This window comes from Aethalodelphis obliquidens, unplaced genomic scaffold, assembly GCF_003676395.1.
Source record: "Aethalodelphis obliquidens isolate GAN/ISIS:26980383/991018 unplaced genomic scaffold, ASM367639v1 scaffold11, whole genome shotgun sequence".
NCBI classification, from domain to species: domain Eukaryota; kingdom Metazoa; phylum Chordata; class Mammalia; order Artiodactyla; family Delphinidae; genus Aethalodelphis; species Aethalodelphis obliquidens.
The window spans coordinates 10,737,149-10,751,905 of record NW_020837955.1 but is presented as its reverse complement, the minus strand read 5'-3'; the positions used below and the strand labels follow the sequence as shown (position 1 = coordinate 10,751,905).

The window sequence follows — 14,757 nt, the reverse complement described above, 5'->3', positions numbered from 1 at the left end:
AGTTTTCCCAGCACCACTTATTGGAGAGACTGTCTTTTCTCCATTGTATACCTTGCCTCCTTTGTCACAGATTAGTTGACCCTAGGTATGTGGGTTTATCTCTGGACTTCTATCCTGTTCCATTGATCTATATTTCTGTTTTTGTGCCAGTACCATACTGTTTTGATTACTGTAGTCTTTGCACATATCTTAAATGGATGATTTTAAAATGTATATTTAGTCAAGTTCAGTGTCTGGGCATCTTCAGGGACATTTTCTATTGACCGCTTCTTTTCCTATATATGGGCTATACTTTCTTGTTTCTATCTGTCTCATAATATTTTGTTGAAAACTGAACATTTAAAATAATGTGCTAACACTGGAAATCAAACTCCTGCCTGCTCCTCAGGGATTGCTGTTGTGGCTTTTTCTTGTTTCTCATTGTTTAACAACTTTCCTAAACTAATTCTGTACAGCCTGTATTCTTTACAGTATGTGGCCACTGAAGTTTCTACCTAGTGGTCAGCTAACAACTGCACAGAGATTTCCTTATACACCTGGACCCAGTTAAGTCTCCTGGTCTTTGCTGAGGGACTCTATATGAGTTTTGGGGCACACCTCCAACACTCAACCAGGTTGTTGACAATTCTGCCTAAGTCTTCACTTCCTGCTTGTGCAGAGCCTCAAGGTCAGCCAAAGGTGACAGTTTAGGGCCTACTAATTGACTCTGAAAGTTTTTGCCAGTTTTTTCACTGCTTTTATGGAGGAGCAAATTTTTGGCAGTCCTTACTCTTCTATTTTCATTACCTTCTTGCTCTTGACTTTTGAACTGAAGTAGGTATACTGTATAAACCATACATGCAACTACTACACCACCACATTTGAGAATCTCATCCTACTACAGAGGAATGAGATGGTTGAGAAGGCTGTAAAGGAATGCAGGCATAATTTTTCTGTCTTTAAGCGGTATGTAATCCAGTTTCAAGGAAAAAACACACACCAAAAAAGATAAAAGACAATATCAGTGCCTGGTACCTTTAGGAACACAATAAATGCTGATTTAATAAATAAATGCAAGTCTTAGAATTTCAGAAGGATTCACTAAGGTGGAAAAAACGTCACAAAAAATAGAGGTCTCTTGGGTCTTGACAGAAGTCTAGGACAGTGGTGAGAACAGGGAAGAACATGCCAAAAAGGAAGGACTATTCAAAGTTTTAGAGGGTTTTAAATATTCTTAATACAAGCCTTTATATATTCTGGATGCAAATCCTTTGTCAAATATGGGTGCCAACTTTTATGTTGGTATTCACAAATAAATGACAATAATCCTGTGTCTTGAGAGACAGATTCATTGATGGGAATAATGGAAGATAAACTCATCAAGATAGGGGTTAGTGAAAGAGCTTGAATGCTAACACAAGGAGTTAATACTTGATTCTAGAATGTGGCAAACTATGGCCATAGCCCTCAAGCCAAATCTGGCTATCTATTTTCGTTAGTAAAGTTTAATTGGAACACAGCCAAGCCAGTTTGTTCACTATCGTCTATGGCTGCTTTACTGCTAAAATAAGCAAGCTGAGTAGTTGCAACAAAGCCCATATGGCCCACAGCGCCCAAAGTGCCTACTACTTGACCCTGACAGTGGCCATGAGTGCTTGCACACACGCAGGCTGAAGCCTCAGCCCTGCATAATAAAAGAAATTAAGGATACAGGAAACAGTTCAGACTACTTTCAAAAAATCTAGATATAAGGTGAGCAGCAGTGGACTGAGGGGAATTTTGCAGGACTTATGACTGGTTGAAGGGGAAGGGCAGAAGGTAAAAAACGTCCAAGATTTTGAATTTCTATGATTGGCTGAAAGATAGTAGTGAAACAGATGTAAAATAGACAGCTAGTGGGAAGCAGCTGCATAGCACAGGGAGATCAGCTTGGTGCTTTGTGACCACCTAGATGGGTGGGATAGGGAGGGGATATGGGGATATACGTATACGCATAGTTGATTCACTCTGTTATACAGCAGAAACTAACACACCATTGTAAAGCAATTATACTCCAAGAAAGGTGTTAAAACTTAAAAAAGAAAAAAAAGATGGTAGTGATAACTGAAACAGCATATTTGGAGTAAACTTAGGTGGAAGTACAGTATGACAAATTTGTCTTTAAACGTGTTAGGTTTTATGTATTAGTGAAACTCCCAACTAGGATACTGAAAGTAGTTAGAGATATAATACTTCCACTTGGGAGAGATGGCAGGTTTGGAAAGGGGGATTTGAAAGTTCTTTGAATAGCTGAAAACACAAAAAATAGAAGTGACCTCCTAGGATGACTGTAGAGAGAGAATAATTGAGTGGAGGACTAGGTATTAGCTATACTCACATATATAAAGCAGAAGACAGGAAGAAGTAGAGTCAGTGGAGACAGTATAGGAGTGGCCAGAGAGAAAAGGTGAGAATTGGGGAGCACAGTATATGTCATGTAGGCTGTAAAAGTGGTTTTAAGAATGAAGGTAGAAGGATGGAGAAAAGTCTATAAAGGAAAGAGTGAAAAGGTAAAAAGTCAACTGGAATGGCAAAGCGTCCAAGATGCCAAAAAGAATATCAAGGCAGGGGGTAGTTAAGTTTTCAGATGAATTTCTAAAATGCAATGTTTTATAACTTTCATACTAGAAAGCCTGCAGAGAAGCAGACTTCACATTTATTTATGAAGAGATATTCCACCTTTCTATTGACTTAATTTTCACTACAAGATAATAACTCATGTACTAGAGAGCTAAAGAATGCTCATAATCTCTATTAAGAAAAACATCCCCAAAAGAGGATTACAGAAATGACTGGGAACAAGAGAGAAATGTAAAGTTATTAAAAATTGATGAAAAGACTGACAAAAAGGAAAGGGTGCTGCACCAGAGCATAAAAGCCAATAGGGAAGCCTGGAAGGATAAATAGGTACAGTGGCCACTTCTCTAAATACTGCTGTACTCTAATACATGCCTTGTCCAACCAACCTCTCTTAACTAAATGAAATACCTTATTGTATTATAACTGTTTGTATGTATAAGACCCAACCAAAAGTCCCTGAGTGAAAAAACTTATTATTTACATCTTCACTGACTAATATCCACATAGTGGATAAATATTCAATGAATCACTATGCTAATACATATTTCTTTTTGCAAGATGCTGGGAAAACTTAATCAGAGTTGAAAAATTTTGTTTTTAACTTCCTGACAGGAAAATTTCATTAAATGTATTAGTAAAAAATTCATTAAATGAATTTTTTAAATACATTTAAAAAATTAAATGTATTAGTAAAAAAACTTGGGCTTCCCTGGTGGCGCAGTGGTTGAGAGTCCACCTGCTGATGCAGGGGACACGGGTTCGTGCCCCGGTCTGGGAAGATCCCACATGCCGCTGAGTGGCTAGGCCCGTGAGCCACGGCCGCTGAGCCTGCACGTCTGGAGCCTGTGCTCCGCAACGGGAGAGGCCACAACAGTGAGAGGCCCGTGTACCGCAAAAAAAAAGAAAATTCAACTCACTGGCCTACAGATCACACAGAGGAAGTAAAGGAAAAGTTCACGGGTACTTTATGACATCCATCAAAATCAATTATGTTGTTCATAAAATGTATTAGCCATGACATGGATAGCTTTTTTGAATTGCAAATAAAAACAGGGAAACAAAAGAGAAAATCAGAAGAGGATGAATAAAAGGTTGAGGATGTTTCCCAACATGAAACGATCTGAGTCTGAGTTGGTGACTACACTTAAGAAGGGAAAAACAGTGTATATGAACTCCCAACAAAGGTATAAAAGGAGGTTGAAAGAGGAGAAATAGAGGCGTGATTCTCCTCATTGGCCACTAGGTGGTGGCAGTGACCCAGGACGGTTCAGTTGTGAGGTTTAGAAATCAGGAGTCTGAAGTAAGCAACTGCTTGGCTATTTGCAGGTAAGAGACTGTAGGAGAATGACATTCTATTTGTTTAATAAAAAATGTGAAATAATAAAAAATTTGAAAGCAAACATTCTGAAACAGTAGGAAAATTCATCAACACGTTATGAAAGGTTTACTATAAATGATTATGAAAAAAACAACTGTACTTGTCCACTCACCTTTACTACATTGTCCCCTGATTGTCCATTATTTCGTAAACAATCTAGACATATAGCAATTTGTGGGTCACTTCTGTGATAGTCTTTATCATCTTGATTTTCATCACCTTCTTCATCTACTTTAGGTTTGTCAACTTTTGAAGTATCATCTGTATAATTTAAATAAAGCTAAGTTAACTCAGTTTGATTTTATAGTTAAGCAACAATATACTAACCATGAAAACAAACTTTAAAAAACATTTCTTAACAGTTTTTGATGAAGAATATATAACTGAAACTTTTAGTACCTTTAAATGTCCCAACCACTCAACAATGGAAATATTTTTAAAAAACCCATCAGTGACTTATGAACATAGCTTACGACTTCTAGGCTCACTGGGACATCCAAATTAAAGACTCAGGACTAGCTATATTTGGTCACAAAAATGACTGCCATTAGTGATGAGACCGCTTAGAAATTGGTAAGATATAAAAATACTTCCAAATTCTATATATATTCAAAACTTAAAACCAAGTACTCTTTTCAAACTAAAATACTCTCTAAGTTCTCAAAATTTCAAATTACTAGATATTCATAAAATTAGCTAGTGAAATAAATAGAATGAATTAGCTTTTTTAACATATATGTAACTATGTAGCATTAAAACACCATCAAAGAAATCTGAGTAGCATACTATAAACAAATGTATTTAACCTATGAAATACCAGAAGGCTACATATAATGCAACTATATTTGTTGATTCATTCATTTACTGAGTGCCTTGAACTCTGTTAAGACTAACTAAGCCTGAGGAAACAATATTGAAACTGTAGTGTTATCATCCTCACCCTCATCGTGTCAGAGTATTTAGGAGGAGGTACAGGCAAGTAAAGAAAACAGACGGAGATGTCGATAAGGACTCTGATATAAGAGGTAAGATAGACCAGGTGGGCACATATAACAGAGTTAATAAACCCAAACTCTGGGGTGAAGCAGAGATTCAGGGGAGATTTCCAGATAAAATGTCTGTAAGCTGAAACTTGAAAGAATTAGTCAGCCAAGCATTACAGTACAGAAAATCCCAGGGAAAAAAAAGACCACTTAGCTCCTCTTTAATGACTGTAGTAAAAGCATTACAGATGTTATCATACAGGGCAGGTGGGCTCTCTCTTCTGCCTTTTTGTATGGAACCCACATAGACAGGAGCTGCCTTCTATGAACCAAGATCCAGCTCCAAGAAAAGGTCCAAATTCTTCACCCAAACTAAAGACCAAATATGATAAAATACTTTAAAAAGGCAGAAATATGGGAAAAGGGAGATAAACGCAAAGTAGGCTACAGTCCTTCGCTAGTCAATCTGTAAGACACACAGTCATGGACTAACCCGACCCCATAGCTTCTGATGACAAGGCCTGGCTCCTGTCCTCTTGAAAAAGCAGGCAAAAACTGGAACATTCAGTCAATTTTACCTATATTTTTAGTATAGCACTACTGTCTAAATTGCAATTTACACTTGGGTAAAACAAGCCTTTAGTTAAGTCGTTTTTTGCCAGGCTTGGCTTCTTTGCCCATTTCAGTGTTTTGATTATAGATTAAAAATAATCCCTTGCTACCTTATTCCAATCATTCAAAACTATTCTCAAACCTCCCCTGCTATAGGAAGCCAGCCCTGCACAGTTAAGTTGAACTAAAAAAACTCTGATCCCCATTTTACATATGAAGTGAGAAAGCCATTTTAATGATATGTAATTGACAATCCTGTGAATCGTATAGAAAAACCAGGGATGGAAGACTGAGCTCACAAGTGAGCCTATAAAAACAGACATATATCCTTGAAAGATTTCCATGGTATTTTTAGGCCATCTTGAAACAAACCTCATATTTAACGTCAATAAGAAAGGATACTACTTATAATTTCAGATACGTTGTACTTCTTTTTCTTTTGTGTGAATTATATACATGCTAAAAACATTACTCTGCCCAGTAATGTTTGCCACTTTCCTTAATTATTAAAAATTGCTGATTTCTGAGGCTCCTGGGACCCAAAAGGGAAATTTGGTCACTTAGCATAGGTGATGGGGAAAATTCCCTTAAGTGTCTAGAAATATTTTTCAAATTTTAGGATATATAAATTTGTATCATCTGAGCTCTACCTATGAAAAGTTCGTTCCAGATTATCAGAGCATAGCAAGATCCTCTGATCTGGCTCTCAGCCACATCCCAGTTCCCTCTCCTATTAAACACACAAAATAAAATACAACAGCAAACGCCTCACTGTTTAGTTGCAGGCTATGGCTATTTCTGACTTCAGTCTCCTTTAGCTCTCCAGCTAATACTGCTATAATCAACGGTCACTCTTCTGTTTTATCTCCTTTTTCTCTTCCCAATTTCCTCTATTTCCAATTACCTTCAACTGGACTGACTCCAGATTTACATGCATTTATTTAAAATCTCATGATTCTATATAAAAAGTTCATAATCAGAGAAAGGTTCAGAATGTAAAGGGGTACATGAATTGTACCCCTTGTACAGGAGAAACTTGAGCTTGAAGAGACAGATTAGTTCACCACAGCTACAAAAAGCTGACCAATTTCAGAGATTCCATCAGATATAGAAGTAAAAAAAAATCACCTTGTCCATTTTCTTGAGGCTTGTTTTTCTTCCAAAATTCAGACTCACGCTCAAGTTCTTCTAATTTAAAAGAAAAAATTATAAAAGTAATAGAAACACAATCATGAAGTCTTTAACAGAAATGGTGATTTCACAAAACACAAAACTCTGCAAGAACCCAAAGAGCAACTTACGTTCTCGTAGTCCAGGGACCAACTTAAATATAATTTCCTCTAATGTGTTATCCAACCTTCCAAAGAGGAAAAAAGAGAATATACAAACAATGAAGACATCAAAATCCAATAGGTAAACCATTTAAGATCTGCATCTCACATATACTACAAAATATAGAACATACACAGTTTTGGTACAAGTACCACACCCAACTGCTCTGCGAGTGGAGCACATCTATTTCTAGCCTGTCCCAGTGGAACACAGATTACAAAAATGGTCCCATCCCCAGCTCTCTCTACAATCTTGCCCCTCTGAACAGGACTTTGATAAACGGATGGAGTCTATTTCTCTACTCTGAGAATATGGGCCAGCCCTGAAATGTGCTCGGGCCAAAAGGATGTGGCACAAGTGACACTGCTTAGCTCTGAGCGCAAGCCTTATGAGGCATATCACGTGCTTTAGTGTGCTTTCTTGGAATCGTGCCACCATTAGAACGAGTCTGGAGGACACTATGTCCAAGGAGCCAAGCTGCCCTACTGAGGCCATCTCACACTAGGTCATGGACAGTCCAACCCAACAGGACAGAACCCAGGCCAGGATCGGCAGGGCAGCAACTGACCAGCCTCTGACTGCAGTCACCAGAGCGATCCCAGCCAACACCAGCAGACCCACCTGGATCTGTGAGCCACACAGAACTGTTGAGGAATAGTAAGTGCTTTTACTGTTGTGTTCAGCATGAAAGTTAGGGGCGGTTTGTTATACAGCAATAGCTGATGCAGCCAGCTATTGCTTTCAAAATCTCTACCACAACTCTGGCTCTTTCCTATGAAAGAAATAATCTCCAGTCTTCTCTTCTGAGAAATTTAGACCATTTTTCCTAGATAAAAAACGTAAATATTTCCCTTGACATTTTTCTCCTCTCCTTTTCCTGCTGTATCTGAGCACAACTGTTCCTTTCCACGGCTTTCATTTCTTCATCTTGTCCTGATGCTCCTGAGACACCCTTTCCGCTCATCTCCTTCATCCTGCTCGGCGGCATGACCCTCCTCCAACTGAAAACACGGCTACGCTTCTCACAGCTAAAAAGCCCCCAAACCTTGGCTTAACCTATTGTCTTTTCAAGCTGTTAGCAGATACACAACCTCTTCTTCCAACTAGAAAAACTAAGAAATCACAGTTGACATTATTTCTGTCACGTACTTTTGCTTCTTTTACTCGACTGAACTCCTCAAATCATCCATAACTTCCATAATGAATAGATTTAAAATTTTTTTGAGAGCTAAAATTTAAAAAATCTTACTTTTAAAGTCATTTTTCTCCTCATTGCTCTGCAACAGTTTATCAGTGCTGCCTGACGCTGCCTCCTTGAAAATTTCCTTTCCTGGTTTTTCTTTTTTTCTATCAACTCCCTTTGTCCCCAAGATATTTTTCTTTTTCCAACTACCTCTACATCTGAGTATTCTCCTTTGCTCTGCTCTCTGCACCCTCTGACCTTTTCTACAGGCCGCCTTCCTTGAAGATCTCATCCACTTTTGTGACTTCAAAACTAACATATAGGCAGATAACATATATATACACAAACACACATTGCATCTCTCTGCTGAGCTCAAGTTCCATACTTCCAACAGATGTTGAATATCCCGAGCACCTCCTTTTGTTCATATATGTCAAGACTCTCTTATTTATTCTCCTTCAACAAAATACTGAATACCTGTCTTACTTTTTAAAAATTAAATTTAGAAATGATACCATATCATTCCCAAATAGGCTCAAAATGCAAGCATTATTTTAACCTACCTGTCTCTCCTGCTTCACATATTTACTCACCAAGCCCCAAACAGCTGCTTCTCAATGTTCCTCCCACCCAGTCTTTCCACATTCCCATCCTTCCGTTCCCTCAATTACCACCCTATTTAGAGGACAGCATAGAGATGTTTCCCTTTACCTTGACATGCTCATAGTGAATTTTCCTTAAGCACTAATTTGATCATTATTTGCCTGCTCGAGAACTAATTTCTTCCTACCACCTGGCTTCACGTGTTTATATAACTTGAGTTCAACCTGCAAACTGTAACTGGTGCTGCTCTCTTGTTGCTCTTCTCTAGCCAACTGACTTACTCAATTATCCTCAAGAATGCCTCGCCTTTTCCAATCTGTTTTCCTCCCTCATGCTCTTCATCCTGGCTCAAATACTTTTTTCCAGTTCCTACTCTCCAACCAAACCGATGTTACCTGATTCTTCAGGACTTACCTACTAACTCCTTCACAGAGTTTTCCCAGACTATTTAATAGTAGCAGTGTTTAAGAGAAGTATTATTTCTCTTCTTCTTAATATTTGTTTTATCAATGTAATACACATGTATAATTTACAAATCAAACTTCCCTGTAACCTTATATGAAAACACAACATTTTTATGCCCCGCTCTCTCTGTTCCTGATTCCTACAACCCCAGGGGCAACTGCTTTCAAATCCAAGCTGTTTTGTCTAGTATTTACTTTCATATTTCTATATATATGATAGACGGATGATAGATTAAAAAACAAAGCCATTCTTTCTCTGCTGTCTAGGTCTTTCTGACCTCCTTCTGTGGGAGATAAAGGTTTAGCTCTCTGATATCATCCTGCCATGCCCCTTTCCTCCCAACATACGTTTTCCCAACTCTCATCTTCCTAATAGTCTTACTGTCATTTTAAAAATAATGAGTGTTTACATGGTTAGGATTATCTAAATATTCACAGTGTACTCTGATTAAAGATATCCCCTCCTTCAATTTTTTTCTTTCCCTGGCGTTAGTAATTGCTTTCTTTTCTTCATCTGCTACATACCCATTCCGAAATTCTCTGAAAGAATTTTCTTCTTACTATGCACAAACAGTTCAGGAGTCAACTAGTTCCACTCCTGTCCCCGCGGGACATCACCCCTCACCAACGTCATGTTCTCGCTGCCCTCGCCGTCCATTCAGGACTACCCCACAGCAGTCATCAGAGCCACAGCTTGCATGCACTTTGGACTCCCCTGTCCCTCCCTCACTTGCTCAGAATCATGTGGTGTAACCACGCCACCAGTCCAATCCAGCTCTCCATCACCTTCTACCCATGGGCTGGAAAGCCCAACCACACCCCTTCAAATTCGTAACTACAACCCAGGTGCGCCTTTCAGGCTGCCAGGACTCACACTACACTTCCCAGTCCGTTTATTCTCTTACTTCCCTGGACAACACACTTTCTTCTCTCGCCAACCCTACGCCCGCCTCTCCCCCTTACCCTTGGCTGATAAACATCTTCTCCTCAGTGAGACACAAACTTGCAGACTCTGACCACCACATCTACCTATGGCATCTGCACCCATGTCTACTCTGCCCTCCCACCTGCTGCTATACATGACCTGTAGGAAGCCAGCCTCTTCTATTAGATTTCACTCCCTCTCAGCCACCCAAGAACACTGCTTCAGCCATGCCCTCTCTCCCCAACCCTATTATTACCTTTTTGCTCTTCCCTGGATTAGTCCCCTCACACATGCCATTATTCCTCCCATATCACAACAAAACAGAAAACCTTCTTGACTGTACTTCTCTGAACGGCTACCACCCCATTTCTTTGCTCCCACTCCCATTTGTGGCAAAACTTGAGAAAGTTGTCTATACTCGCTGTTTTTAATTCTTCTTCCTCCCCTTCTCTCCTGTAACAATCCAGTTAGGTTTTTGCCTCACAGCTCTACTGAAAGTGCTCTTGTCAAGGCTGATGACCTCCAAGTTGCCAAATCCAACCGTCAACGCTGTCTTCACCTTACAACATCAGACACAGTCCATCACTCCCTCTTCTTTGCTTGGCTTCCAAGCCACACACTTGGATCCTCCCTCTCCTGTACTGACTGTGCCTTTTCAGTTTCCTTTGCTGGTTCTTCCTCCTCTCCCTGACCTCTCAATGTTGGAATGCTCCAGGGATCAATCCTTGGTCCTCTACTCTTCTCTCTGCACTCACACCCGTGCATGATCTCATCCAGTCCCACAGTTTTAAATACTGTCTACATGCTGAAGACTGCCAGATATTTAACCCCAGCCAGACCTCTCCCCTTGAATCACAGACCTGCCAACTTCTCTCTTCTCTGAAATGATTAACAGACTTAACAGACTCAACTTGTCCAAATCCAAACTCCCCATCTACCTGTCCCCCAAACCTGCTCTATCCTTAGTCTTCCTTATCTCCGTTAATGACAAGCCCATTCTCTAATTGCTCAGGTCAGAGGTCAGGTCCACAATCTCTGAGCTCCTGGCCCACTACCCAGGCTCCCACGCTGCTCCTCAGACAAGTTGCAGGTGCCCTCCTAACTCATGACTCAGGCCGTGTGCACTGGCTGCTGCCCTGACCTGGAGCAGACACGCTTTCCTCAGATTTATGCATGGCTAATTCCCTCAGAGACAGCAATTCCGTGCTCAGATCTCACCTTCTCAATGAGGCCTATCCTTACCGTTTTATTTAAAGCTGGCATCTGTCCCTCCCTTCATACCTCTGACGCCCCTCACTTACAGCACCTTCTCAGAGTTGCTGATTCAGAGGGTCTGAGGCGGGGCCCAAGAACTGCCGTTTCTAATAAGATACTAATGGTTTGGGGACCACACTTTGAAAACCAATGGGCCAGACGTTTACTTATAGACAAATTATTCCAACTATAGGTACTAACATAGAAAAGAAGTCTAAAATGTAAGACTTACAAATCCAGACTTATAGAATGATGGCAAACATCACATAGAGATGAAGTTAGTAAGGGCTCTCTAGAGAATATCTAATTCTGTTTTTCAACAGGGTACTTTCCTGAGATTGCACAGTTGATCTATGGTACAGCTATGGTAGGAACAGTGGGAAGAAAATGGGCTTAGTGGTGAGGACACCTGGTTTGTAGCTGGGAAGTAACATCTGAGTTTGCTAGGACCTTAGGCAATGTTGTGTCACTTCTGTAAATTTCAATTTCTAATCTTGAAAAAGGGTTTGGATTAAGATCTTATGTAGCACTTCTATCTTTAAAAATATATGATTATACTTCTTTATATTATTATTATTATTATTTGGTATAATGATTATACCAGTAAGTAAATGGTAAAAAGGTAGTCATTTTAAAAATTCTTTTAAGTTTTACATAAATGTTTGTACACTCTTTTTGAATATATGATACAGTTTTAAAAATTAATAGTATCAAGATTAGTATCCCTGACCATCAGGTCTGCCCTCTTTCCACTACCGTGTAGCTCAGCAAATATAGAGTATTTCGTAGAATATTAAAATACTGAAAATAGGGGACTTCCTTGGTGGCGCAGTGGTTAAGAATCCTCCTGCCAATGCAGGGGACACAGGTTCGAGCCCTGGTCCGGGAAGATCCCACATGCCATGGAGCAACTAAGCCCATGTGCCATAACTACCAAGCCTGCGCTCTAGAGCTGTGAGCCACAACTGCTGAAGCCCATGTGCCTAGAGCCCGTGCTCCACAACAAGAGAAGCCACCGCAATGAGAAGCCCGCACACCACAAGGAAGAGTGGCCCCCGCTCACTGCAACCAGAGAAAGCCTGCATGAAGCCACGAAGACCCAACACAGCGAAAATAAATAAATAAATCTAAAATACTGAAAATAACTACAACTAAAGTAACTCAGAGCCTGAGATAAAGTTATAATTTTTAACTTGGAAATGTGTTTCTTAAATATTTAATATGCACAGCCTTGTTTTTCATGTCCTCTTAATAAAATACTTTAAATTGAAATAAAATGCTTTAAAACGAAAATCATAAAACCTACATTAACTGAGTCAAAGCGCTAACAAGTATGATGCATAATAAAAATTAAGAGTTTATGTAATTTATTTAAGTTAGTTGAACTAAAACTACATTTACGTACCTCAACATTTCTAACGGGTTTGTCTCATGAACCTGGTTGCCACACCTTGGACAATCATTGCTGTCTTCAAAGTGCTGGACAATACAAGTCTTACAGACTGAGAAGAAAAAAGATGTTAGGTTAAAATGCATCATTTGAACTTAATGTAATTAGAAATAGTCCTTAAAAATTATGTACTACATGTAAAATACCATTCTTTAATCAATAAAACCTCAAAATTATAACACTATAGAAAAGAACCAACTGAAATAAAGCCTACTGCCACAATATAAAAAGTATAGACTATTTTGCTTATTGTTTTTTAAATATATTCACAAACCAAACAATTTATTCATAGCACTATAAAAAAAGCTGATGCGTTTACATAAAATGATAAGGTTTTCATTTAAAGAAGTAGAACAAGGAAAGGTAGAAGCTGGTAAGTCAGGCCCATCCTTTCTTCTCCAAATAAAAATCAAATCTGAAGCACAAAATCTGTGTAAATTAAAGATTCACTTTCCATGCAATGTTGAAAAAACCTGAAAATCTAGTATGTTATCTTTAGAGATTTTAGAAATTTACCCCCAAACTGGAAATATGAAAAAAATATTCTGTTAAAATTATCTCAAAATTAACAGGGCTAGAAAGTACTCATAAATGTAAGCTTTGAACATACAGAATCTCAAATTCAAATATTTATGTGTGTGAAATTATTAATTACGAAACCATGGATTTTCTATGTAGCTCTATTTAGAAGACCGATGGTATCTGCAGATGTGGAACTCGCGGATATGGAGGGCCGACTGTAAGGGACTTGAGCCTCAGAAGATTTTGGTATCCATGGGGATCTTGGATAAATTAGCAAAATTGATGGATGGCAAAATAAAAATATACATATTATAAAAAAAAAGCTGGTAAGTCTGCATTTATTTCTTTTACTAAAAGTTTATTTGAATGCAACATAAATAGTTCTTAATAATACTTGAGAGTTTTCAGTATGTCTGGATTACTTTTTACTGGCAGGGTGCTCCTGGGACTAGCCAAGAGTTACAACGGAACTTCTGGCCTGTGCAGAGTATGATGAGTTTGTGCTCACAGATACCATAATTCCAAGGGGCACGAAGTATGGGTAGTGACATCAAGCTGGTACAAAAGCACAAGAGGTAAACCGAAAGAATGACTGAGAAACTGAAAGGGATAATTAAGATTTCAAATAAAGATTATAAACAAAGACAACAAAAATATGATTTGTGGCTTTTTGGCCACAAGCCTATACAGCCTGCCACTCCTCCAAATAATACTCCAAATAATACTAATCTTTCTGGTTATGAATCTCTCCCACCTTTTCCCTAAGCTTCTTACCTATCAATTGTCTTGCTCAAAAACCTTTGACATATTTACAGCATCTGAACTATAAGAATTTTTCAGTCCAATTCCCTATTCCAATACCCCCTCCTCCATTTTATTACCCTGTGTAATCTTAAATTTTCACCTGGTACTGATCAGCTCCCCCTTTTACAACTCCATTACAAACTACTTTCCCCCCTCCTTAAGCCCCACACTATCTAAAACAAGTAAAAGTTTATGTAAACAATTGATCAAGAGTACACACTAGGATTCCTACCACTGAGATTAGGTCTGAAAGTTCAAACACATCACACATACTGGTCAGAGCAACAACGGTCGGGGAAGAATTCTCCTCAGTAAATAATTTTAAAATTATCAGTACATCCAGAGAATAGTATCTTGGTATTTCCTTTCACTTATTTATTCATCGATTCAATAGCCAAGCATTGTACTAGAAGTTGGGGGTGCAGGGGTAAACAAAACAAAGTCCATACCCTTATGGAGCTTATATTCTATTTGGGAAGTGAAAGAATTTTAGTTAGTAATAAGTGATATTTACAAAACAAACACAAAAATGATAGAGTGGGTGCGTGTGTGCGTGCCAGAGAGACAGAGAGAGAGAGAGAGAGAGAGAGGGAGAGGGAGAGGGAGAGGGAGAGGGAGAGGGAGAGGGAGGGAGGGAGGGAGGAGAGGG

The 14,757-nt window shown here is 39.0% G+C and overlaps 1 protein-coding gene across 4 annotated transcripts in view; it reads right to left on the bottom strand.

Moving 5' to 3' along the window:
• The window catches only part of PCGF5 (polycomb group ring finger 5), a 114,407-nt gene that overhangs the window by 33,119 nt on the left and 66,531 nt on the right, over positions 1-14,757 (bottom strand). For all 4 annotated transcript variants that reach the window (XM_027112026.1, XM_027112027.1, XM_027112025.1 and 1 more), the window contains exons 3-6: positions 12,738-12,834; positions 6,873-6,928; positions 6,700-6,759; positions 4,089-4,237 (exon numbers count right to left, since the gene is read on the bottom strand). In XM_027112026.1, coding sequence (XP_026967827.1) covers positions 4,089-4,237; positions 6,700-6,759; positions 6,873-6,928; positions 12,738-12,834 — 362 coding nt within the window. The remainder of the gene's footprint in view (positions 1-4,088; positions 4,238-6,699; positions 6,760-6,872; positions 6,929-12,737; positions 12,835-14,757) is intronic.